Here is a 25,021-nt window from a genome sequence, read left to right as displayed (position 1 = left end):
GTCATGCCCACAAAAGAAATGAGAACAAAGCACCGTCGCTTTGCTGGTGAATCTACCGAGTACTAGATAGATTTATTAGCAGTACTAGCACCATCATGAACGTCAACGGGATTTACATGTCGTTATGGTGGCAGGGAACAATGCCCAAGGCCTTTGTCATAGTGTTTCCCGAGTACAAAGTACGGAGTACTTCATTCCTGGTAGTTTGGCAGGCAAAGTGTGGCTGGAGCTATTCTGGGAACCAACAAGGAAGCTCACGCCACAGGAGGTGGCACGGGTCCACCGTTTGCTGGAACTGTCGACTTTCCCGCGTACATACCATCGTCGCCCTGGAAGTCAATATATTGTCTTGGGAGAAGGGCAACACGACCATCGCCCTTTAAAAGAAAAGACAATGCCAACAATAAGGGCTACCTTGGTATGCACATCTGGTTTTAGGGCTGCCCACAAACGCATCCATGTTTTCAACAATGCGAGGGGAGAGGCGACTAGGATCATCTTTCTTATGCAGCGGAGTAGTAATACGGAGTACACAGTACGGAGTGCATACATACTAGTACTACTACATACCTAGGTACCTACTAAGTAGGTAGTAATAGACCACGAGTAGAAGCAAGGTTTCAAAACCGCAATGGAGACAGCGCGATGCATTTATGGCCCTGGCAGCACCCGTCATCTCGAGCACCCAAGTGCATACTTCTGATATACTGCACTTATTCTCATTGCACAAGTGGAATTGGGTGGACTTGTATTAAAGGGAGCGACGTGGCGTCATATTTACTAGTACAGTAAAGTCGATGATGAACAGATCCGGCGGAATCGCCCTTTCGTCCTACAATACTCCGTAGACGAGTATAAACGTCTCAATGCTAACAAGGAGTTGTTCTGAGTAATTGACCATCATGGGAAGAAGTCAGGGGTCAAGCATGCTTCAAATTTCGCTTATTGTGGTTAGTGTTGGTGGTGCCCTGTCCAGGAACAAATAACAGGTCCCTAGTGCTCCGTACTCCGTACTTCGTATCAGGGGCCAAACAAGTCGTTGTGTGTCCAGTCCAGTCTGGTCGAATAAAACGGTGCCAGCATTGAGGGCCGTGTCCCAAGGACGTTCCCGCTACATCATGTCTGTAACTGCTCCGTAGTTGTCGCCAAGCCATCTTCAGATCAATTGCGGCAATACTACAGAACGGAGCATGCTGGACCAGGCCTCATTGATCATAGAATTTCTGCAGTATTGTTGGTACTGGGCGCTGCAAGTTCTTGGAAATACATTGTCACCGTCCATGTCTGGATCTGCCCCTAGCCACGAGTCTCAAGTGCATTGAGCCTTTGTGCCCCCAGGAATTAACCGTCTTGGCCCCATTGTGACTTGGAAGGATGCTCATGTATGTGCGCATGTCGCGGTTAACCGCACCCAGCACTTGAGACGTGTTTCCACCAGACCGCCAGACCCCAGGTGCTCAGTGCCAGCACTCGAGGCCCCGAAATGGCTCTCAGCGCCTCCCTACTGGCATGGACTTTAATGTTCTGCTCACCTCCTCAGCTTGAGTCTTAATTTCTCCACCGCAACATTGAAGTCCCCTGTCAGGCCATAGACCCGTCCTGCCGTTCCTTTCCCCGTCACTCGTTTTCTTTTAATTAACACTTTTTCTTCTCGTTCTCTCTTGTGAATAATAACTGTTCTTGTTCGACCCTACACGCGTCTCTCTTGAATTTTGCGGGCGTGTTCCTGTGCGTCTAGTCAAGCATCGGCGTTGCACGGCCATTGGCTGCTGTCTCAGCCATATCCAAGCCCCTCGATGAAACAACAAAACTCCGTCCAAGTCTCCTCAAGGATTCTATCTGCTCCCGTTCTGGGTCACGAATCGTTCAATACCACCGATATCTGACGCCGGCACAGTGGAGGAAAGGGGGCTGCCAACACTAGATGCGAATTTGTGGTGCATCCCCAGTCCACCAGAGCGTTGGATTGCAGCTGTCCACATCGAACATCATGGTGCATTCCAAACCCGAGGAACCCACAGGCTCAACGGCCGAGACACCGGCAATGGGTGCGGAGGAGCCGAAACTAGGGCATCCCTCTTCTCCCTCAAACGCCCATGAACGAACCTCAACGACCGCCGACTTGAAGGGGAAAGCAGATGAGTCAGACGAAGAAGAATGGTGGCCGCGCATCAAGACGGGGACCGAGGAGCCCAAGCAAACTGCAAAGTCTGACGAAACAGATGAAGCAGGCGAGACCGAAGAAACAGAAGCCGAGACCCCCAAGATGACGCACGACTCAATGGTCACTGTTAGGCTCTCTGAGCCGCCATCTCTGAGTCTCGATACCACGGCCGTCACACCCGGTGCCGAACCGGTAACGCCCACCTCACCCATTGAAGAAGAGACATCAACAGATGCCGACAACGACAGTCTCGAAAAGAAAGAACATACCGAAACTCGTGACAGTCTTATGAGAATACCTCGAGTCTCAGCACCTATACAATCACCAACCGACGCTAACCGTACTCTCCAAGACGAACTCGGCCTGTATGGTGTGGATGGTAATGAAACTGATTCATCCGAGGATAACGAAGAAGTGAATTGGGAGCAGCTTGAAAAAACCGAGGACGAACAAATGAAGGATGAGGAAACGGACAACGTATGCTCCAACACCCCTCCAGACTACCATGCTTACCCATACTAACAACGGATCAGTCCACTGCTCTTCTCCTGGCACGTCTGGAACAGGAAAATGCAAAGTTGGCTACTAACCCGAAGAGCGTCAAAGTTCAGACTGTGGAAAAGCTCTCGTCGACAAAACCCCGGCCGCCGTCCATGGCGCAACTGAGAAAAATGGTCAGCGGCCCAACGCCAGCTGCCCTACGATACTCCATGCTGCCCCCTCCCCCAATGACCGATTTGGAATTTTATGCGGCTCTTGTCAAAGATTACCAGCAAACGGCAGCTCGTCTGCCAACTCTCTTGTCTAACAAAATTCGCAAGGGTATCCCGCCTCCATTGAGAGGCGTCGTATGGCAGAGCATGTCAGGTGCTCGTGACTCAGTTCTCGAGGAACAATACGAACGTTTCTGTGGCGAAACTAGCCCATATGAGCTCCTCATCGGCAAAGACCTTGGTCGAAGTTTCCCTGGAGTTGATATGTTCCGTGACCCCGATGGCGACGGGCAACGTATGTTGGGCAGAGTACTGAAATCCTTCAGCCTGTACGATACAAAGATAGGCTACTGCCAGGGGCTGGCATTTCTTGTTGGGCCTCTGTTAATGCATATGCCCGACAAACAGGCGTTTTGCGTACTAGTTCGGTAAGCCATGTGTGAGCATTCTGGTACCCGAATCCAGATGGTGCTAACTCACGTACCCTAGTCTCATGGAGAAGTACGATCTACGAGAATGTTTCCTGCCTGACTTGTCTGGATTACACGTTCGCATATACCAGTTTCGCGAACTTCTTCGGCTGAACATGCCTGCGTTAGCTGATCATCTTGACGAGCTCCAAGTAGAGACAGCATATGTTTCGCAGTGGTTCCTCAGCTTCTTTGCCGTGACATGCCCTTTGCCGATGCTATTCCGAATCTACGACGTCATCTTTGCTGAGGGGGCCTCTGAGACTTTGATGCGTGTTGCACTATCGCTCATGAGAAAGAATGAAACGCGCCTTCTGGCGTGTACAGAGCTGGAAGATGTAATGCAGCTTCTTCTATCTCGAGGACTATGGGACTGCTACCACTACAATGCGGATGAGTTTGTGCAGGATTTCGCCAGCTTGAGTGGCGTCGTCACTAGAGAGAGGTTGTCACAGCTAGCGCAAGCATACAGGGAGTCCCTAATTGCAACAGCTAATGCTGCACGAATGTCCGACATTACGACTGCTGCCAGCCGTTTCCTTGGTCGCATCTGGGCCGCATCAAGCAAGAATGGCAGCTTAGCCCCAGCTTTGATAGCCGGTCCTGCTCGACCGCTGAGTATGCTTCGCCGCAGTACCTCTAAGCAAAGCATAGCTTCGACGCTCAACTCCATGGAAGCAAGCTCTATAAGCGTTGTGAGCACCGCATCCACAGATGCATCTACAATCTCCCGAGACTCCGCAAATGGTGACGACGAGCCATCAAGCCGAGAATCGACCCCGGTTGGCCCGAAAACTATGGCCAATACCAAAACTACGGAAGAGAGATATCTACACAGTCAAATCGAGGATTTGTTGACGGCTCTAAGCGAATTGCAGAGGAATCATGCGCTTCTTTCTAATCAGCTGCAATCCGAACGAGAAGAGCGGGAGGAGGACAGAAGGACTGTTCGGTCACTTCTAGATGGCTTGCGTAAAAGGGCAGTTAATCATGATGAAGCGAAGGGCCAAGAAGAGATAATACCGCAACTGGGGACTGAGGAAGAAGAGCCCCCCATCATCGCAATGGAAGATGATGATGCGACACCCACAATAGAGGATCCGGTGCTGGAGCCAAAATCCACAGCCGAGGACGGTGACAGCGAAGATGCGCCATCAACGGAAGATATGAAAGAGCTTTTGGACAGAGTCGAGAGTCGCTTCGCGACCGATGACGGAAACAGAAAGCATCGATCGTCAATGCTTCAATCCAAGCCCCAGCTTCGTGAAGAGCTACTCAACACCAAGGGTCAACTTGCCAGCGCTGTATCACACTCTCAAGAGCTTAGTCGCCGAATACACGAAATGGATCAGGAACTCTCCTCTTTGAGGGAGCAACTACGCGAAAGACATGGGCATGTGAGGACGTTGCATCAAGACAAACAGCGATTGGAGAAGCAGATTCATGGTATGAGAGCCAGAATTTCCAGCAGCTCTGTATCAGAGCCTAATAATCGAGATGCCGATCCAGATTGGGTGGGGAAGGGCAAGAATGGCGGCTTAAGGGAATTCAAGCTTGGCCGAAGCAAATCAACGCCGCAGGCTCCTGGTTATTGTAAAAGAATCTCGTCTCTGCCCCAAAATCCCGAGTCTGTAATCGCTGCGGGCTCAGGAGTGGCGACACCGCCAAATGAACACGAGGCATTACTTCTCGAGCTCGTCCAAGCCAAAACAGCTGAGGCGACAGCGAAGCAAGAGGCTGAAGAGGCCAAGCAAAAGCTAGAGGCTCTCCGAAAAGCACACGTTGTACCATCGTCAGAGTCTCATGCTTCTTCACCTGGCTCGGCCTCTCTTGGGGTTTTCGGTCGACTCACCGGACAAGCAACGACGCCACCTGCCGAAAATAACCTTAAACCAACAGCGGCCACTGCTGGTACGTCCCCTAACACAGGAGGATTCTGGGGATGGAGGAGATGACACCAAGAGGGTGATAGGTGATATACATAGCAAAGCGATAGTATAGATGACTATTGCCGGCCGTCCAAAAAAGAAGTGTCATTTTTTATCGGAGATGGATGCATACGGCAAGGGGAGAGCAACGGTATTTTTATGACGCCGCATTTCTTTATGTACATAATAACTGAGAAAGTGAGGTCGCCACAGTATATGCGTTGAAGGAAGGCGAGGGAAATATATCGCTAGGTAGGGCTGTTGAAGGTATTATACCCCCGGATGAATGAAATTGTGGAGTTTTTGGTAGAATATGTCAATAGAATGACAATGTATGTAGGCGATGGAGAAATAGACTTAACCACGTGTGTGTCATGGGTGTCATGGGTATTTAGACACGTGAACCATGGGTGTGAGCAGAAGTCCTGAGTTCCGTATTATCATCTACTCGGTGGGTGGGTGGTGAGTGACGATGGCGCAGATTCTCAGACCAAGCGACGGATCCACAACCGGGGTCAAACCGGACTTGACGGGAGGGTCCGATGACAAGCCAAGCGGGAGAGGATGATGGGACAGAGTGGTCAACGTCATCACGCCTTGTTTGCTGCAGGGAGTCGGAACAAAGTCGCATCATTAGCCGTTCGAGCCCCTCGAGCTGGCAAGAGACCTATCTAGGGACCTAGTAGGTATTCTAGTTTTACGTCTACAGACTGCTTTTGCGAAGTCGTCGTATCTCGTATGGTGCTGGGCATCAACCTTCAAGCTCCGATAACGATAACGGAGCTTCCCCTCCACAACTTTGGCTTTGGAACTAGGCGGGACGATAACGCCAGGCTGTCGAGATGTCGCGTGAGCAGCCAAGCTAGCCTCGGGTGTCTAGCGCACAGTGACGGGTGTGATGGACGACAAGGCTTTGTAGTTGATGCAAGCGCCTGGCTTGGGCAGTTGGGACACAAAGCTGGCCGCGCTCCGGGGAGAGAACAGGATCAACACAGGGGCTGCTTCTCCCTGTGATGCCGGGCCAGCCAATAAAAGTACGTGCATGCAGGCTGTAGAGTACCATGTTCCCCGAAAGACCAGTGGGCGTTGTTATCATATGACGCCGGCGTGCTGATGACACATTATTTGGCGCGAGGAGTCAAAGGATGTTGTCAAGTGTCCCGCCGGTCGTCGCTTGTGTCGAGTCAATCTAAGCATATCTGGTCTGATTTTGCGTTGCTGTGGGCACACAAACCTCGGTCGTGTAAACAGCCTAATTAATGACCAACGGGCCTCGCTAGCTTCGCATCTCTCGAGCGACAAGGGACCCCCCAACGCACTCCGCGGCCGTATCAGCGCGCATGTGTTGAACTGGTCATGGCATTCGAGCTGGCATCAATTGATCGTTACTGGTTGGCAAGCTCCAAGCTCCACCAGCTCGGACAGCAGTTGTCTCGCGCCCTGGCCGGGGGGGCGCTTGCGCTGGCGTTTGGCACATGCTTTTCCGGCCCTCTATGGAGTAGTGTTTGGTCCAAGACGTCGAGAGTCATTTTGTAATGAAGGGACGAGTACTCCGTAGAAGAACATGAGCTGGAAATATCGAGTGTACGGGGCAGTGAATCTGCGTCAATTGGACTAGGGGGGGGGCCACCACCGCCACCACCAGACAGACTGGCCACGAAGGCGTCGCACATGCACCCCAACCAGTGTCTGGATGATTGAATGAAGCTTTTGTACGGAGTAGACGTGGACAGACAGGCCCTCTGACACTCTGGAGGAACATTCAATGTTGAAGGCCTGGCACGTTACCGAGTAACTTGCTTGGCTTCCAAGGCTGTCTGGCGGCGCTGCACCGGTTGTTGTTTGCTGCTGTTGCCGGTGCTGTTGCTGGTGCTGCTCTTGCTCCCGCTTGAGCCTGGCACCTACCTGTGCGTGATGTGTCGCTATCTTATCCCGAGCTTCCGTCTTCCGTCATCTACTGCCTTGCCTACTCCATACTCCGTACCTTGGTAGTTATTTCCCAACTCTGTCCTTCCTTCCGCCTGTCTCCTTCTTCCCTCCTCCTCTACCCCTCAAACACAGCGCAGATCAAACCTCTCGTCTGCTTTCGAACTGCAAGCTTCGACACTCTTCCCAAGGTACGAATCCACCATATTTATCACCTCGAACCTGAATCCCGAGACACCCTGTTTGTTTTTCCCCTGCACAAGATTTCCCCCTGCGTGACGCTGCTCTCTCCATCTCTCCACCTACGGAGCTATCGACCATCGACCCTGCCGCCTGGGCCAGCTCACTAGCTTTGCTGATACGGAGCTCCAGAGCTTTCCTTTGCTTACACTTTGGCCCTCTTGGCCCACCGCCCCCTAGAAATAGAAAATATTCCAATCTTGCAACCCGAACCCCTGCGCACCTCCGAAGAAAAAAAAACATACCACAACATCGGAATACCTGCTCAAGTCGCATCCAACTTCCCTATTCACAATGGCTGATACCGCGCCCAACGGTGGCTCCATTTTGGAGACCACCACGAACAGTACGGTATGTCTATTCGGCACCCTTTAATTGTCCACATTGCAACAAGGCCCGCTAACCAGAAGCTGAAGTAACTTCACATGTGACGATATGGTGATGCTACTATCCCGCAGAACGCGATGCAAGACCTAACTCAATTTCCCCAGATGCCGCTGCTGCTTACGACTCTGTGACAAATGGTGAGCATCTTCACACTGGAAAAAAATACCTTCTGCATGCTATCTTGTGTGCCCGCGCGCTAACCCGTCCGTCTCTCCTTATCCAGGTCCCGTTGCTCAGAATGTCAAAGACCAGAACGCAAAGACTCAGGCTGAGTTTTCCAATCTTGCCGCCTCTCGCAAGACTCCTACGACACCTGCTGCCACTGGCCAGCCTCTTACACATTATCACTCCCTCTTCTCGGAGCTTCTGTCATGGAAGAACCCTCGTAAGTCTTGCTCTTGTCCTCCGACCTCCCACTTGATGGACACCATCATCCCTGGCTGTGACAATTGCATAACTTTCTGCGTCAGGTGCCTCCGCTATCGCATACGCTTCGATTGTCTCCTTCATCTTCGCCGTTAGGTACCTCGATGTGATTCGCTGGGGTCTCAAGCTGTCTTTCATGGCTCTTGCCATCACAGTTGCCGCTGAGGTTACTGGTAAGGTCGTCCTCAGCCACGGCCTGGCTACTCAGATGCGACCTCGCCATTATTGGACCGTTTCACGGGCTACTGTTGATGGCATGATTGGGGATGTTCATGAACTCATCAACTTCTTCGTTATTGAGGCCCAGAGAATTCTCTTTGTTGAGAACGTCGGTGCTTCTGCTGCCGTAGGTCCTGGCTTCGTCTTGAAACCATTTTTTAGAGGGGCTAACAGTGTCAACCATAGGCAGGCGTTGCGGCCTTCATTTCCTACCATCTCGTCAAGCTTGTCCCGTACTGGGGACTCGCCATCATTGCCACAACCGTTGCCTTCTTCGTTCCTCTCGTCTACACATCCAATCAGGAGTTGATCGACCAGCACCTTAAGAACGCCTCCGATGCAATTAGTGCCCAGACTGCTCAGGTCCGAAGCGTTGCCCAGAAGCAGGCCGATCAACTCACCACCATGGGAAAGCAGTACGCTGGAGACTACACCGGCAAGGTACAGGAGATGCTCCGTGGCCGTGGCGCCCCTGCTCCTTCCGGCCCCCCTAAGCAGCCTACCCTCGTTGCTCCTGCCAAGAAGCCCGAATTCCCTACTCCTCCCACCGAGGAGCCCAAGTCTACGAAGACGGCCGAGCCTGAGGGCGAGGTTCCCGAGGAACCTGTCATCCCCGAGACAGAGCCTTTGGTTGCTTCCTAGGTGGCTCACCATGACAAATTCCACGTGTACACGAGATAAAAGGAAGAAGGCATAGCTGGACTAGGCGATAAGCCTTTTGATCTGCTTTTTAACGAGGCGCATGTCTTTTTCTCCATCAACGGGCCGGACAAATTTGGAATTATTCGGACTGCATTGGGTTTAGTTGGAACATTCGTTATTTTGCCTCGAGAAATTCTCGACAACGATTCGACCGCCAAAATTGAGGGGAAATGAAAGGAGTGTAAAGAGAATGCAGTGGCGTTGGAGAGTATTTCTCCTGTGTGAAACAGAAGAGAGACGACTGCGGCTGTGATGGAGATTGTAGGACAAGTTCTGTACGGAGATGGGTATCATACAACCCACATAGTTCACCTTTTAATGGATGTGGTTACGATTTGTTTCCTTTTCAAATCTCGCTTTTTATCAAGGACAAGGACTGCTTACAACGGCGCTGGAGTCCACTGGTCGGAAGTGTGTTGAGTGTTGTGAATACATATTGATTAGTTTTGGGGGCTCCTTGTCCGTGCTGGACATTCTTGTAACGCATTCACTACCGAGATTGCACAAATACAGATTGAACGGCTATCTTGTTTCAGGGATTTGATGCTTTCTGTCCTTTTGAAAGTGAAACAAGAGATAAGTAGCTACTTGGCTTAGCTTCCAAAACTTGAACTTTTCATCTCTTGTCAAGTAGCAGCTTGCAGGTCTATCTCCATGCAACTTTTGACTGCCGTAGGTGAGTCAGCACAGAAACAGAATCATGGTTCATTCTCTTTTCGACACGACGACGCCCTCTAGAGAGCTCTGGCTCCTAAAATTCCTACCGAGCCCCTCCCCTTCTCGCCTTCTCCCATTTCGTCGACCAGCGTCTATAGCAATTGGGCAGTTGAGTTATTATCAAGGCTCAAGTCCACTTATAGCTTATGTATTCTAAAAGCAACTTCGCGTAGGCCTGATTATTCCACGCCGTTGGAAAGGAAGCAACAAGATACGCTCGATGACGTTGCGCAAGTCATGCGTATAAATGAGAACAGAGTTTGGCGGAAGGAGGAAACTACAAAAGGTGACAGAGGCAGTCCATTGACACACACCCCGGTTAGATACATGGCGTTAAAAATCGGTCAATTAAGGTGATAGTTGATGGATGGAATCGAGCCTTCAACTCTCCGTCTACACCTACCCGCTCGTCCATGTACGCAGACCCAATGGCGTCCATTACCATCTTATACCCCTCGGGCCACGAGTTTGACCTCGAATACTACATGCAAACGCGCATGCCTCTTGTGCTGCTGCTTCACCTTTGACGAGACATGGATGAGACGCTGCCATGCCCGCAAGCGTGAACAGTGACCACACTTGCATGCGATACCTGGGAATGCGTATGGATTCAGCTTTACATAGAGATCATCATGGCTAGCTTTGGTCGTCTCATGTTTCCCTTTTCACCATGACTGTTACGACTTGGTTACGTCTAGGGCAGGTTGCCGAATGCACTATTCAAACTACACGGTTCCATGTCTTTTTGCTGGAAAAGCCATCAAGGACAATCAATGTCTACTGCAACACCATCGGGACAAAATTCAGTTCCAATGTAGCGCCTTATCTGCCCTTCCCTTGTCTTCTGCATGATGCTAGCAGTTAACTGAAAGCTGCCATCCAAGAAGCAGTCGGACCCCTCTTTCTGCCGGTCAACTTCCTTCCTTCCTTCACGACACTTCTCCCAGAGCTCAGCAAGAGTGGTTGGCCTCCTTCATATGAAACACAGTTAGAAGAGGAGGTTGTTACCCCGTTCAATCTTCAATTGGTTTGAATACAGTAGCTAATCGGTGGCAGACCGCCGTGTATTCCAGTAGAACACGGCGACTGTCTGGCAGTGCAAAGATACACACCCGAGCAAGATTTATCTGTAGCAGTGTCGAAAAAAGTGTGGCCAACATTACTTTACGCCGTCCCAAGCACTAGGCACTATTTACACCAGGTGGCCGACAATAATCCCCCAAACTTTTGACTTTAGAAACCGTTACCTCCGCCTCTTACCACCACCACTGCCACCATCCTCTGCCCCCCTCTTCCGCCCATTCTTCCTCCAAAACTCCTTGGTCTCCCTCTTCTCTCTGGCCTCCTTCTTCTCCTCATTGTCGGCGAGCTTCTTCTTGAACGCCGCGTGGTTCTCTGCCTTCTTGGCACGCCTCTTGGCAGCCGCGTCGTTTCTGACGGTAAGAAGCTGCTGCATAACGGCGCGGGCCTTCTTCTCCTCCGAGTTCTTGGGCAGCACAATCGCTCGTTTCTGCATATAAGTATCCCGTTTTTGCTTCTTGGTGGTTGTGATTTGCGACTTGTAAGGCAAGTCAGCGGCCAGCGCGCGAGGTACCCTCAGGGGGTTAAAGTGTCGCGTTTCCCGCTCAATCTTGCGATACTGGCTGTTTTTCAGCTGTGGAGCGGCCTCGCCTTGGTCACGACGGACTTCTCCGGTGAGACGCATGGGCTGCCAGCCGATGAGATTGGTCGCAGGGTTGTAGAAGCGGTGCGGCTTGATGGGATACCATGCGCGGAGGAAGACAATGTCGCTGAGGAGGATCTTGTCTTCAAAGGTGGCTCGGAAGTGACCCTCTGGCTTGGACAAGGCACGCTTGATTTGGCCGCGGACGCCCGAGACAGTTTTGATGGATGCGCCTTCAAATTTGGCTATTTCGAGAGAAGAGTTGAACATGTCTTTGATGAAGGCGGTATTTTTGAAGATCTTGTAGGGGACGCCGGTGAGTTTGAGCTTCTTGACGATTTCAGTCGACTCGTCCACACTCAGGACTGTTCCTGTGGCGGCGATGCGGAAACCTGCGTTGGAGGCGGAGAAGGAGTTGAAGCAGACGAAGCCGGTGTTGGGGGCGATTAGAGGAGCGTACATGGTGCCGAAGCAGTGCATGTGCTCGGGGGTGTATTTGAGCATGCGGTTTCGGGTTCGCGAGTCCGTCGTGCTGTAGATGGGCATCGTTTGAAAGCGTCTCCAGCCAAGGGAGACGATAAGGGGGTCGTTGGTCTTGAGAATTTTCTTGTGCCACCGGTGACGCTTGATTCGGACTTGCACAAAGCCCCATCGATCTTCAGTCGCAGTGAGGCCACCTACCACAATTGGCAGACGAGCATTGAACTTGGTAACAAACTCGGCGGGGACCTTTTCAAGTACAATCTTAGCATATTTGCCAGCGCGGTAGCCCTCAACGGCTGCGCGTTGTCGTTCGTCCAGAGTCTCAAACTCCTCCTTGTTGATGTCGAGCTGTTTCCGGATCATGGCCTTTTGAGCATCGTACCAATCGTCCTCGCCGTATTCTTGAATATCACCGCCTTCTCTCCGAGCATTGGCTTTGTCGTTGAGGAAGCCCTCTCTGTCCTCCTCTTCAAAGCGTTGTTTAAGCTCTTCTTTACGCTTGGCGTTCCTTTCGCGCTCGGCGGCGATATCCTCTGCCGTCTCTTGTTCCTTTTCAGCAGGCTCAGCTTCCAAGTCCTCGAAAACACCGTCACCTTCATCATCGTCATCCCCAAAGCCACCAAAGTCGTCGTCGTCGCCGCCGTCAACTTCGCCTTCTTCCCCGTCATCGTCTCCCCCGAGGCCAGAGGTGGTAAATCTCCTGCGCAGGGCCTCGATGTTGTCTCGCTCAGCCCATTTGGCCGCCAGGTCATCGTAGTCGTAGTCAGGTATTGAGCGATCCTCGGTTGAGTCTTCCTTTTCCTGTGAGGACTTCTTCTTGAAGAAATCGTCGTCGTCTGAATCATCAATGTTCTCCTCTTCGGGCTCACCGCCTTCACCCCTCCATCGCTTCAAAGCCTCTCCGGGGGTCATTGAATCATCGTACATGTATCTTGCGAGGTCGCCGGTGTGGTACGTCCGTCTCTTTCCATGCATCTTGCGAGCTCGATCCGCCAAGTCGTCCTTCCAGCGCATGGCAGCAGCTTCTTCATCAGAACCAAAATCCTCGTCCTCATCATCCATTCCCATGTCATCTCCAGATATGGACCCGAGATCTGAGTCGCTATCGGCAAAAGCAACATCATCATCCTCTCCCTTGGATTTGTCGGCATCCTTGCGGAACATTTTGCCCGTTTTACTTTCGCTGAACTCTACCTCAGCGCCAGAATCCTCATCACCACTCCCACTGACAAAGCCCTCATCTTCTTCCTCGTCATCGTCGTCCATGCCCTCATCCTCAACGTCCGATTCACTTCTTTCAGCAATTCTAGCACGACGTTGTGTTTTTCGGCCGGTATCTTCCTCCTCGGCAACTTCCTTCAGTTTCTCGCCGCCAGAGAACAACTGAACGCCATCTTCCATTTGACCCAGCAATCGTCGCTCCGCCTGAAGACCAACAATCATCTCCTCACCTTCGCCCCGCTCGACTCCTTCTGCATCCTTGTCGAAGCTGAAGCCTTTTTCTCTGGTGATCCATATAGCATCGCCATCAATCTTCAGGCCACTTCGGTCTGACATGGGGGCATGCAGCTTCTTTTCTTTCTCGTCCAGCCGCCGTCTGCCAGTTTTCCCCGTTATTTTGGCCAGCGCCTGTTCCATAGAAGGCGTCGGGCAGGGGTCTGGTAAGACCTCCATATTGGCTACTGTAAAGTCACCAAGCCCGGCAACGTGTATTCGTTGTCCCTGTGCCGCAAAGTTTGTTCCTCGCAAATACCCAGACAGAACGATCGATCGGTCGCAGTTGGGGTCCTCTTCAATCTTTGTCGGATGCGTAATGTCACGGAAACTGTCGACGATGGAGTATGGGTGGTTGTTGCGCCATACAAGGGGTCGAGGATTCTTCATGACGGACACGAATCGTGACAGGTTGTGAATCTCGCGATCGGGATATCGGCCATTCATGACACCAGACAGATAAAACAGATGAGCGCCTTGATACAACTCGGTCCAAAGTCTGCGTTTTAACCTCTTCTTGGCATCCTTCAGGGCTTGTGGCTTGCGGAAAAGATCCAGATGTGTGAGTATGCCAAAGACGTTTCCAGGCATACCTGTGGCGGCAAGGACGTTGAGGAATTCCATTGTCTCCATTTCGAAGCCATAATTCCCGTCAATCATGAGCAGTACAATGTCTGCCACCTTGGCGATATCGACCATGGCTTCCATCTGGTTGGGGCATTCGATGAAGGTCAGTCTTTGTTTTTTCGAGGTGACGACGGTTATGGGCCCCTGGGGGTCCGACAAAGTCTCCTTTGTATAACGCCGAACCATGGACTTTAGAAGTGTAGTCTTGCCAACGCCAGGAGGGCCGACGATGGCCACGAGACGAGGCGGAGCCTCATCGGGAAGTCGGTCGACGAGCGGTACATGAAGGCGCTTCTCTTTAATCTGTAGATTTCAATGTCAGAAGTCTTTCGCTTGACTGTTGGGCGTGCGAGAAAGAAAAAAACCGTACATCCTGGGATCTAGCTGCACTTCTTTGCAGTTTTCCTGGGTTGGAGAAGGCGAAGGCTTTGGGATTATGGTCTGCGCCTCGGTCAGTATCAAGATTAGTTCCAATCGCACAAAATTCAGGACTGGAAAAAATAATAGCCTTACCTCCCGTGTGCTTCTTCTTCTCCTTGGACTTGCGGTGCGGCTTGTGCACTTGTTGCTCCATGGTTGCTATTCCTCAACACCATGTGCAGTGCTAGACTCCCATGACCAAGAATTTGCCCGTTTGGCATGGGAAATTTTCTGCCGGCCAAGGATATTTCTGGCTTATCGATAAGCCTATCAGCAGACAATTGTACCCCGTAGGTGGGGAGCAAGTTTGAAGGTTTGGATGCGCAACAAAAATATCCAATTGGTTTGGTTGACCCCACACATGACCACCATTTTGTCCTACACCTACCCTGGAGCGAGCCAACTTTGTCTTTTTCTGTCTAGATTCCTATTCTTGTGAAAAGGCAGTCGACAATACGGACCGTCATGTTGGACACCTTGAATCCAAAATTTATATTGCGATTAATCTTGCTGTGACATTACTGGGGCTGGTATAAACTGCAGTACTGCAGACGGCCTTCTTCCCTCGACTCTGTGTTGTTTGTCCTGATCGGTTCTAACCTCTGTCCACGATTCTCATAATTCAATAGCTCAAATGTTCAGTATATCCGGACAAGTGTGTACTACATCCCCCATGACCCATCACAAATCTAATTCGTTACACAAACCCCCAATAGTCACCTTCAGAGTCAATTCTATACGTGCACCACTTTCCGTCACCTCTCGAGACGAGTTCAACCAGGCGTTCAGAGACTATTGCCTTCCAGTCCAAGTTCATACCCAGTGCGTGCGCCAGCATGCTGCAACGAATTATGAGCTGCCAGCAATATGCCAAATAGCGGCGCAACTGGTGGCCATTGACCGGATGGAACGGATCAAGAGGTTTCTCAAGCCTGTTCTGCGTGGCATGGTCCACGTAGTCCAAAATGCTCGATACCAGCTCTGCCGGGAGCCCCTTGTCCATCAACATCTTGCATGCATAGTTGATGGCGAAGGACTCAACAACAGGATCCGGTGTCAACCTCTCCTCTGCTAGGAATTCCTTCCATGGCAGTATCCCATGGCCGGGTTTGCATCGTTCCCATGACACGTCCCCTCGTCGTTTGCGGTACGTCTCGTCATTCGAAACGCCAAAGAACTGCCGATGAGGTAATGCTGGAACCTCCGAGGTGGCTCTGAATGACGTGCAACTGGCCATGACGCGCTGGTACATGTATGTGTTGCGGTAATCCTGCCTCGCCGTTCGACCAGACGCCGGTTCCCATATCTCAGGGAAGCAGTAAACTATGTTGAGACACAGGTATGCGTCCAGGGCGTTTACGTAAATACGATCCCAACCCACATCGGGGAACTGCCTTTGTTAGTGTTTTCCCCTTTTCTCCCCCGCCATCATAGAACAGACTAGCAGAGTTTTGACTGAGGCGATGGATATCATTTACCTCATCGTAACATGGCCCTACGTGATGCCAGTTTTCGTAGTCGACTTCGGGATGAGCGCAAATGCGTAGGATGGGATCCATCTCGCCGTATAATAACAAAAGCTTCAGAATTTCAAGGTTATAAAATGCCTCTGCGTTATGTTGGAAAAATTGGAAACATGGGTTTGGCACGTATTCTCGAAGAAAGGCAGCGGCCTGCCGTTCGCAGTAAGGAATTACGCATCCACAGCCAAAGCCCGGTTGCCCATCCCCATGACGGCAGAAAAGCCGTGTGGCATCATTCGACATTGACTGGTCAAAGGGCTGATCAGTGTATCGATCCCTCCCGTTTGAATCTGCCAGAGATCGTTGTCGCAAGCGCAGCACGGTTGGGGCGAGCTTCTTGGCCACGGCGTCGGTTAGTATCAAGTCATGCCGGGCGGGGGCCGTGTATGTATCCTGGTACTTTCTACGCTCGCATTCAGTGTGTTGCTCGATGTTCTGGGCGAATGCAGTGACAAAGTAGGTGAGTTGCCTGCCCTGCTGGGGCTTGTAGCAGACATAGAAATTCGACGTCTTGTCTCCATCGGCACCGTCGTACTTGCGGAAGACGGGCTTGAGATGACTGGTCAAGGCTTGCCACGGAATGTTGTGCGCTTGGTGTGCCATTGTCGACTGAGGACCCAAGCTTGGATGAGGACTTGATGAAGAAAGCTATGGAGTTGGGCGATGCATCAATTCGATGTAGTCGGTCGCTTCGTCTCCACATTCAGGATAAGGCCACTTGGCAATCGCCGTGAAACAGGCAGGCGCCAACAATGTACTAATGGCATTACTCATTGATAAAAATGCTACATGGTGAAATAGAACGACGACAAATCAACACCGGATGGGTGCATGACAAGCCAGTATTCCTGTTCGATAGTCATCTGTTGTTGCTCATATCTTTCCACTCAACCGTTGGCGTGGCATTGCCAGTTCTGCTACCTCTGACATGCAACGAATCAGACTGGTCTTTGTCATGGTGGATACAATTTTTATTTCTGACAAAGTCTCACCAAAGCGTGACGTTGAGTCTTTCTGCCTTTCCAGCGAGATTCAATCTGCACTAGACACTCGTATTCATACTCTCTTATTGGGGAAGGCAACACATTGACATTATCCAAGCCAATGAAGGCTTTGTATTCGAGGCTCCGTGCCGAGGCCTTCGACCGTTGACCCAATCGCGTTGGCGTTTTTGACGTTTTGGTGGTCTGGAGGCAAAAGCTGCCAATGCACATTATCTCCGGGAAATGCGGGTGAGGATAATTGTGGCGCACCCAATCAAGGGGATTATTCTCGCACGACGGAGATGGGCCCCATTTCCAGATATTGCTCCCCCCGTTCATCCATCTCATGATAGTACTCGGTAATGCGGGGAAAACGCCCCGCGCAGCCCCGAATGCCGTAGTTTCCATTAGCGTCCCCATCGCAACGCGGAGGAGGCTTCAATATTCCCGGATGGACAGGGATTCCTATGCAGTTCCATCGAGCTTGATCAGCCATGGGTCGTCCCACGCTGGACCTCGAGCGTGGACGAGCAGCGAGCAGCGAGCAGCGAGCAGTATAAATACGTGATGAAAAGTTGCATGTGGTGTGTCTCCGGATGGACAGAAGCGATGTGGACTGTGCGGTTGGAACAACTCCGCCCTTCGACCGGACCCTTTCCTTTGTTCTTCTTGAACTTGATCCTGCGCACCCACGCCCCTTTGCGTTTCTTGACATCGAACCTCGATCCTGCGTACCCACGCCGGCTTGACCATGGCCGTAGTCCCATCCACGCCCTCGGGCATCGACAAGCCAGAGAAACATGCTCACCCAACGACAGTCGAGCCCTGGCGAGATGAAGAATCCTCGCGCGAGGCCACGGTCGAAGAAGACGAGCACGCAAACAAGGTCATGACAACCACCCCCGCGTTCTCCTCGAGACGGGACTCACCAGTGCTAACCAACTCTTGCTCGACAGTTTACGTTTCGCCGCCTCATGGCCTTTATTGCCATGGCATTCTGCTGGACGAGCGGCCAAATGCCGCCCTATCTCTACGGTGAGGGACGATTGCCTCGCCAGCGTGACCGCCAGAAGAAAAAGTTGCTCATGGCCACCCCTTGAACAGGTGGCATCGCCCCCATCGTCTACGGAGACATTGGCGGCGTCGACCGATGGGTATGGTTCATCACCGCCAACCTGATTGCACTCGCCGCCGTGGCCCCCTTTGTCGGAGCGCTGTCCGACCTCCTCGGCCGCCGTTATGTGGCCATGCTGGGCAGCGCCTTCATCATCATCGGCCAGATTGTCTGCGTCACGGCCCACGAGATGAACCCCTTTATTGGTGAGTCGCTTACCCTCGAGCAGAAACCTTTTTTCCTTCTCTCAACTTACATTGTCTCGTCCGCAGCCGGCATGGCGCTCTCCGGCGTCGGCGCGGGCATCTCCGAACTGATATCGATTTCTGGATTGGCCGAGATTGCGCCCACCGCGCAACGCGGCGTCTACATTGCGGCTCTCATCATGACGATCCTGCCCTGGTGTCCCTCCGTCATGTGGGGGCAGTTGATTGCTGCCAATGCCCACTGGCGCTACGTGGGCGTCATGATTATCGCCTACACGGCCGTAGGCCTTGCCGTCGTCTTCTTCTTCTACAGCCCGCCTCCGCGGGTCAACTCGGCCTCTCTCTCCGGCAAGGAGACGGTCTCCCGGATTGATTTCGTTGGCGGCGTCACGTCCATCACGGGCATCATCCTGCTCATTGCCGGCATTCTTTGGGGCGGATACATGGTACGTCGTGTCCTTCTTCTCCCGGCACAGGCGAAATAGCTGAGAGCCTGTATACAGTATGCGTGGAAGAGCGCCCATGTCCTCGCGCCATTCATCATTGGCCTGGTCCTCATCCTGTTCTTTGTTTACTGGGAGGGCTGGGTTGCAAAGTATCCAATGGTGCCGAGGCGCCTTGGTAAAGCCCCGCGGACGCTGGTCCTCATTATGCTCATCGCCTTCGTCTCTGGCGCCAACTTCTTCTCCGTGCTGATGCTGTGGCCAACCCAGGCCTACAATGTGTATGGCCACGATCCTGTTGCCGTGGGCCTGCGTGGTCTGCCGTTTGGATTCGGCGTCATGGCGGGATGCGTGATTACGCTGGGACTCATGACGTGGCTACGCGGCCGGGGCATTCGAGCTCTCTTGCTTGCTGCGTCGTGCGTCATGACGGCAGGATGCGGTGCCATGGCGGCCGCGAACCGTGACAACGAAAAGGCCGTCTATGCCATTCTTCTCGTCTCGGGTCTCGGCGTAGGAGGCATCGTCATTCCAACTAGTGTCATTACGACAATTATTTGTCCCGACGACCTCATTGCCACGATAACTGCCTTGACACTGTCCGTTCGGGTCATTGGCGGAGCAATAGGCTATGCCATTTACTACAACGTCTTGGTACAGAAGCTCACGCCAGAGCTCATCAAGCAAGTATCGACCGCCATGGTCCTTGGCGGCGTCAAGGAGCCGGAAGTGATCAAGGCGGCCATTGAGCTCACGTCCGCGTCTCTCACACAGGAAATCCTTCACCTTCCAGGCGTTGACGGCAACGTGGAGCTCTGGCAGTCGATTGTGCTGGCGGGCCAGAATGCATACGCCATGGCGTATCCGTGGGTATATTATTGCAGCATAGCCTTTGGAGGGGTGTCGATTGTCGCCAGTGCTTTTGTTCAAGACATTGCTCAATTTATGGATGAGCATGTGGCGGTTGTTATTTGATGGCGAGCCCTTTCCGCCCACATGGGTGCAATCGTAAAGCGGTTTTGAGCAGAATCGCCCTCAAAATACTTTGAATAGAATCGCTCACCTGGAATGAGATATTAGCCTTGATGTTTGGTTGCCAGAACTGACAACATGGCGAGGGTGCATTGTAGTAAGCTGAGGATTTGAATGGCACTGACGGCATTTCAAAAGAAAGAGATGACAAGTGGCAATCCCATGATATGTCGGACAAAAGGTTTACAGTGAAATGTGCCGTGCAACAGGCAAAATTTTTGGACTGCGTGACGGCCCAAGTTTTCCAGGCAGACGGCTGGTGCCAGGCAATGATGATGTGAACGCTTCGAGTCAAAGCCTTCAGTCTGCCCGTGCAGGATCTGACGTGCCCGAGCACTCAAACACTCGAGCATCTAGTCCATGTTGCAAGGTAAAGGTGATTTGTTGCAACGCACCGCCGCCCGGCTCTTGGCCCACGACCGAGCAGGCTCTCGGTATCCGACTTGACACGTTCCAGACGCCCAAGACGCCCTCGCACCAATGCTACAAGAGAAGGAATTGTACGACAAGCCAGCTCGGTAGACGTCGAGCCGTGGCCAAACCGTCGGCCCAGCGGTCCTCTGCGCAGCCATGGTGCCAGTGATTTGCCATGCGGCCATCAAGGAATCACATCACACCCGAGATCGTACCATTGCCATGCATCGTGGTGCAACATGCGCCACCCGATGGCGCTTTCTGGTCGACGCCAACCCGGGCCACAAGTAAGAATCAAATAAAAACGAACCAATATATTACCTACCACGACGGGACGTCCAAACATGTCGCCCTCCCAATTCTATTCGACCGTGCAACTCCCCCCCATGTACAAGAGTCGGGCCACGAGGCCCAACACGGGGCCGTGTATCGATGGCGCCGGCGTCAAGAATCAAACACTTGCGGAGCCTTATTACGTACAAAGTCGGACGGTGTAGACGTCAAGGTGAGGAGGGTTTGAGTTTGCCGCTCCCGGTGGGACATGCGAGGGGAACGGTCCCTGGTTCGCCCGACGTGAAAAGCCTGAACGGGACCATTTGACCTTGTTTTGCTAGTGTTGCATGCGAGGACACGTCGTGATGGAACTGTGGAAAGACAAAAAAAAATCAAAAAAAAAAATCAAAAAATCACCAGACTTCTACTTAGACGCACCGGGTACTCGTCCCGTCCACCAAGGCAACCGTGTCACGGAGTGGCGCAGCCCCAGCGGCCGTCCAAGCCCGGAGCAGTTCGGCGCCCAGGCCCCACTTTGCCCCGAGACCAACAAGGTCAGGCAACCGTGAATTAAAAATTTTTTTTCCCGTTGGCACTTTGCACCGTCACCTGTGAATCCACTGCAACACAACGGTCTGCATGTGAGGTTCGAGGGAAGAGGGGGGTTTAGAAAAAAAAAGGGAAAGGGGGGGAGTGCTGGCGCGGGCCGCAACTTACACGCCAGCGGCTGGCTTCGGCTGGCAACGCACATTGCCGCCGTTGTTGACCAACAGCCGGTCTGGCGGCCAGGGGCTCCATTTGAAAAAAAAAAAAAAAAAGAGAGAGAGACTAAAAAATAAGCCCAGAATGTCGCCAACCCGTCCCACAGACTCTGAGCCAGTCAAGCACCAGGGCTAGATGACACAGTGGAAACGTGTGACTAAAAAAGAAGCGCCGAGAATAAACAGAGAAGACCGGTAAAGGGTGCTGCCCAGCACGTGGGAGAAGAGTTTTCGGTCCCTTGCAAGCTTGGATCGATCGAGTTCTGGCGGCCATTTTCGAACGGCACCCCCTGGCCTGACCTGACCTGACCTGAATGATTACGAGAAGGAATGAAAGATGGTGTCACGGTGAACCATTCACGGGAATGGCGAGCTAGTAATTCCCGTGGTCCGTCTTCCCGCCCTGCAGCAAAGGGCAGGGGCCTCAGGCCTTGGACAAGGCGGAAGCTGAAGGCGCAAGTGAGCACGTCGATCAATTCCTGTCAAGTCTGGTGCGCACGCAAACCTGTGACGCCGCCTGGCTTTCGGGTGCCGCAGCCGTTGCTGGTGCCTTGCCAGGTGACTCACGGCGCCGGCGAGTGACTGTGTGTGGCTGCACGTCAACTGGTCACTGGTGCACTGTCTGGTGTGGTGGCCCGGCGCTGGCGCAGCGGGAGGCGTAGCGCACATGCAGCCTGAGAAATTTGCACCAGCCCGTTGACGACGAGGCTGTTGTACGCGCAACGCCTCGACGACAATCGACACACCAGACCGGTAACCCCCACCAGTGACCCCTGCAGACCCATAGCCCCGCCTGCGGACCGGCCACCCCCACTGCCAGTCCGGATCCAGTTCATCCACCAGGCACCAGACTCCATCTGCTACGTACCACCAGACGTAAACCACTTACACGGCCTCGGGCGAGGTACCAAGTAGCCATCACCACGTCCAACAAATCTTGTTCAAGCAACAAACTATAAGTATCTGCCAGACCTCCGCCTCCATCGTAGCCTCTCCATACCACAACTCTCACACACACTGCAAACTAGGCAACTCACCACACTCCCACACTCACAAGCCCTTCAAAAAGACTACGTACTATTCCCACGTACACCACACAAACAACCACAATGAGCGCCGCCAACATCCAAGCCCAGCAGGCCCTCAATGCCTACGGCCCCGTCTCATCCCCTCACATCTTCGACCGCGCCTCATCCAAGAAAGTCTTTGCCGACATGCTCGGGTCGCGCCGCCCCTCGCCCGCCTCCACCCCGGCCGAGTCTCGCCGCGCCTCCGCCGCCAGCTCCGTCGCCTCCCACAAGGGCAGCAAGGACAAGAAGGACAAGAAGGACACCAAAAAGGTCAAGCTGCCTACCGCCGTGCTACCTTCTTTCCGATTCGTCAACTAAAAACACTCCTTTTCTCTTCTTTTTTGGTTTCTCAACTTGGCGGAATACATACATACACTACTTATACCTTGCCTGCTCGTCAAACAGAGACGAGCGGGGCAAACAGCATAATGGTACCAGACACCTTTATTGAGATGCACGAGGTCATAGGGAATAAAATGGCGTCTTTGAAAAGCATGCAGCGTAAAGATGGGATGAATCTTGTTTAATTTTATTAATTTTATTGTTTTTTTTTGGCATCAAATACCAATTTTCTTTTCATGTTGAATCAATGGGCTCTGACCACTTAGGCCCCTGACATGGAGGGCATTCCACGAGCAAGAGTTTTGTCGTCTTTTTTTTTTTCATAGAGTCTGGTGATTTCGGCCAGTTAGCAGATGGGAGATTTTAAAAGAAGCATGTTTCCAAAAGAAAACACACACACACACACACACAATTCTCATCATGGTGACAACATCACTAATAGATCGCGATCCATACTGGTTCAATCTGGTATCAATTTCACACGAGGCGATCCCTCTCCAAATTTTCACCTTCCTTCTCTAGAAACTATCATCCATTATATCCTCATTCATCTTGACCATGGTCGGACTGTACTCAGACGACTCCATGTCTGCGCCGGCATCCATCAGTATGTCATCCACGATCCTCCGGCTCGCCTCGCGAGCTGTAATCGAATTAGCACCCCCCCAAACTTTCATCATCAAACACATGGCAACAAGTAGACTCACCTGGCGTTTGTAGCAACTTGGACGGCGGCAGCACAAACTGAATCGTCTTGGGTGGACTCATGCCCGCGTACAAGTCGTCGTCTCCGTCCTCGTCGCTATCCCAGTCGATTTCGTACTTTTGTCTGCCGCGCCCTGCCTGGCCTGCCGCCGCACCGCCAGCCCCTTTATCCTCTTCCGCCAAAGCAAAAACGTCGCGCGACTTCTTTGCCGTCGCCGGCGTCTGGACGCTGACGCCGGGGGTCCTCGGGGCTTGAGCCGCCGCGCGTTGTCGCGCCATCAACTTGTATGGCGACATGAAGACTTCGCTGCGCAACGTTGGCGCCGCAATTTCGGGCGATGACATGATGGAATCGTCGTATTGCCAAGCTGCCTTTTCCTTTTCCTTCTTCAGGGGAGATACTTTAATGCCCGGCCGGTGCGGTGTAGCTTGCACCCTGTAATTCTTGTCCAACACGCGGTGTAGCAGCGGGTCCTTGGCCTGTCTCGCCGACGCCTGCTGTCTGGCCGCCTGGTCCTCGCGCGGACCTCTGGGCGTCATGGAGATATCTGGCAGCTGAGCCGTTCGCTGGGCGAAAAGCACCGTGGAGTCCTCGTTGTCCTGCAGCACCGTGGTCCCGTCATTGTCGCCTCTGATTTCGCGCTGCATCCTGTCAAACGGTGATGAGTGGCCCGAAACCCCTGCCTTTATCATCTCGGTCACTGGTGGACGCGGGGTACTACCCGAAAGTTCAGCGTCGTCCAGGAGCGACTCGTCTCCGTGCATTGTGCTGTCTCGTGTGCCGCCGGGTGTTGCCGTCATGTCTTGGTCGTGCGTTTGTGTGTGGTCGGCCGACGCCTCGTCCCTCATTGCCGTGCTGTCCTCCATGACTGTCGATTCGTCGTCGTTGGCGAGCTCCTCGTAGCCGGACAGCGAGACGTTGGCGGACGCTTCGAAGAATTGCTTCCAGAACTGGGCAAAAAGCATTAGCATCCAAATTGGTTCCGTGGCCCGTCATGTGTCCTCCAGTCGTGTGCCCACCTTGGATGCTTCCCACACGGCGCGAGAGTGCTCGCCATACTGCTCTACTACTGGTATGATGCTCGTCGTGACGATTCGGTGGGCTTTGCTGAAATTGTGATCAATTTCTATGCGGGTCAGCTCATGCCACTCGTAAACACACAGCCCTTTGTCCCGTGATGGCGGTGAATCTACCTTGCAAAGTCAGAGTGATGGATTGCTCGAGCTTCTCCAGCTCCTCCATCAAGGACAGATTGCGCGCAGCTGCACTCGATCGCGCCATCTTGGAGCTGGAGAAAGATGCGAAAAGAATGAATTGGATTCTACTCCGTACCAGCCCCAAGTCAATGCATCGGTGAGACTGGACCTCGTCGGAAGCGCGTCTCCACGCGTAGAGGGGTTTTGGGGTGACTTTTGGCGGGGCAGCTTGCCATGTGCAATCATTGATGTCTGGTCCTAATTGATCGCAGGCACAGGCACAGGCATAGGCAACATGCACATATGTACATACACATGCACATGCACAGCCACAAGACAGACCACGCATTTTTCAGGCACGTTACGAATAATGCAACAC

At 52.6% G+C, this 25,021-nt stretch overlaps 7 protein-coding genes across 7 annotated transcripts; 4 read left to right on the top strand and 3 right to left on the bottom strand.

The window, feature by feature from the left end:
• Nucleotides 1-1,990: 1,990 nt before the first annotated feature.
• Nucleotides 1,991-5,302, top strand: EVI5L (EVI5-like protein; the record flags this gene model as incomplete). The annotated part of the gene is made up of 3 exons (XM_014692678.1): nt 1,991-2,641; nt 2,698-3,305; nt 3,367-5,302. 3 exons carry the CDS (start codon nt 1,991-1,993, stop codon nt 5,300-5,302), a joined length of 3,195 nt encoding a protein of 1,064 aa, XP_014548164.1.
• A 2,433-nt stretch (nt 5,303-7,735) lies between these two features.
• On the top strand, nt 7,736-9,115 carry G6M90_00g024150 (uncharacterized protein; the record flags this gene model as incomplete). The annotated part of the gene is made up of 5 exons (XM_066129934.1): nt 7,736-7,787; nt 7,933-7,965; nt 8,052-8,213; nt 8,299-8,600; nt 8,660-9,115. 5 exons carry the CDS (start codon nt 7,736-7,738, stop codon nt 9,113-9,115), a joined length of 1,005 nt encoding a protein of 334 aa, XP_065986006.1.
• A 2,020-nt stretch (nt 9,116-11,135) lies between these two features.
• On the bottom strand, nt 11,136-14,733 carry bms1 (Ribosome biogenesis protein bms1; the record flags this gene model as incomplete). The annotated part of the gene is made up of 3 exons (XM_014692680.1): nt 11,136-14,462; nt 14,530-14,600; nt 14,673-14,733. 3 exons carry the CDS (start codon nt 14,731-14,733, stop codon nt 11,136-11,138), a joined length of 3,459 nt encoding a protein of 1,152 aa, XP_014548166.1.
• Nucleotides 14,734-15,276: 543 nt separating this feature from the next.
• G6M90_00g024130 (uncharacterized protein) lies at nt 15,277-16,705 on the bottom strand (the record flags this gene model as incomplete). The annotated part of the gene is made up of 2 exons (XM_014692681.1): nt 15,277-15,969; nt 16,058-16,705. 2 exons carry the CDS (start codon nt 16,703-16,705, stop codon nt 15,277-15,279), a joined length of 1,341 nt encoding a protein of 446 aa, XP_014548167.1.
• A 1,131-nt stretch (nt 16,706-17,836) lies between these two features.
• Nucleotides 17,837-19,823, top strand: TRI12 (Trichothecene efflux pump TRI12; the record flags this gene model as incomplete). Its single annotated transcript, XM_066129933.1, has 5 exons — nt 17,837-17,971; nt 18,042-18,120; nt 18,190-18,405; nt 18,472-18,851; nt 18,909-19,823. 5 exons carry the CDS (start codon nt 17,837-17,839, stop codon nt 19,821-19,823), a joined length of 1,725 nt encoding a protein of 574 aa, XP_065985965.1.
• A 2,614-nt stretch (nt 19,824-22,437) lies between these two features.
• Nucleotides 22,438-22,716, top strand: G6M90_00g024110 (uncharacterized protein; the record flags this gene model as incomplete). The annotated part of the gene is made up of 1 exon (XM_014692683.1): nt 22,438-22,716. The coding sequence occupies one exon, from the start codon at nt 22,438-22,440 to the stop codon at nt 22,714-22,716; it is 279 nt and encodes a 92-aa protein (XP_014548169.1).
• A 542-nt stretch (nt 22,717-23,258) lies between these two features.
• On the bottom strand, nt 23,259-24,727 carry ask1 (DASH complex subunit ask1; the record flags this gene model as incomplete). Its single annotated transcript, XM_014692684.1, has 4 exons — nt 23,259-23,383; nt 23,448-24,396; nt 24,466-24,572; nt 24,640-24,727. 4 exons carry the CDS (start codon nt 24,725-24,727, stop codon nt 23,259-23,261), a joined length of 1,269 nt encoding a protein of 422 aa, XP_014548170.1.
• Between the last annotated feature and the right edge of the window lie 294 nt (nt 24,728-25,021).

This window comes from Metarhizium brunneum, chromosome 1 (genome assembly GCF_013426205.1).
Source record: "Metarhizium brunneum chromosome 1, complete sequence".
Classification (NCBI taxonomy): Eukaryota; Fungi; Ascomycota; class Sordariomycetes; order Hypocreales; family Clavicipitaceae; genus Metarhizium; species Metarhizium brunneum.
This window is presented reverse-complemented; position numbering and strand designations above follow the sequence as displayed.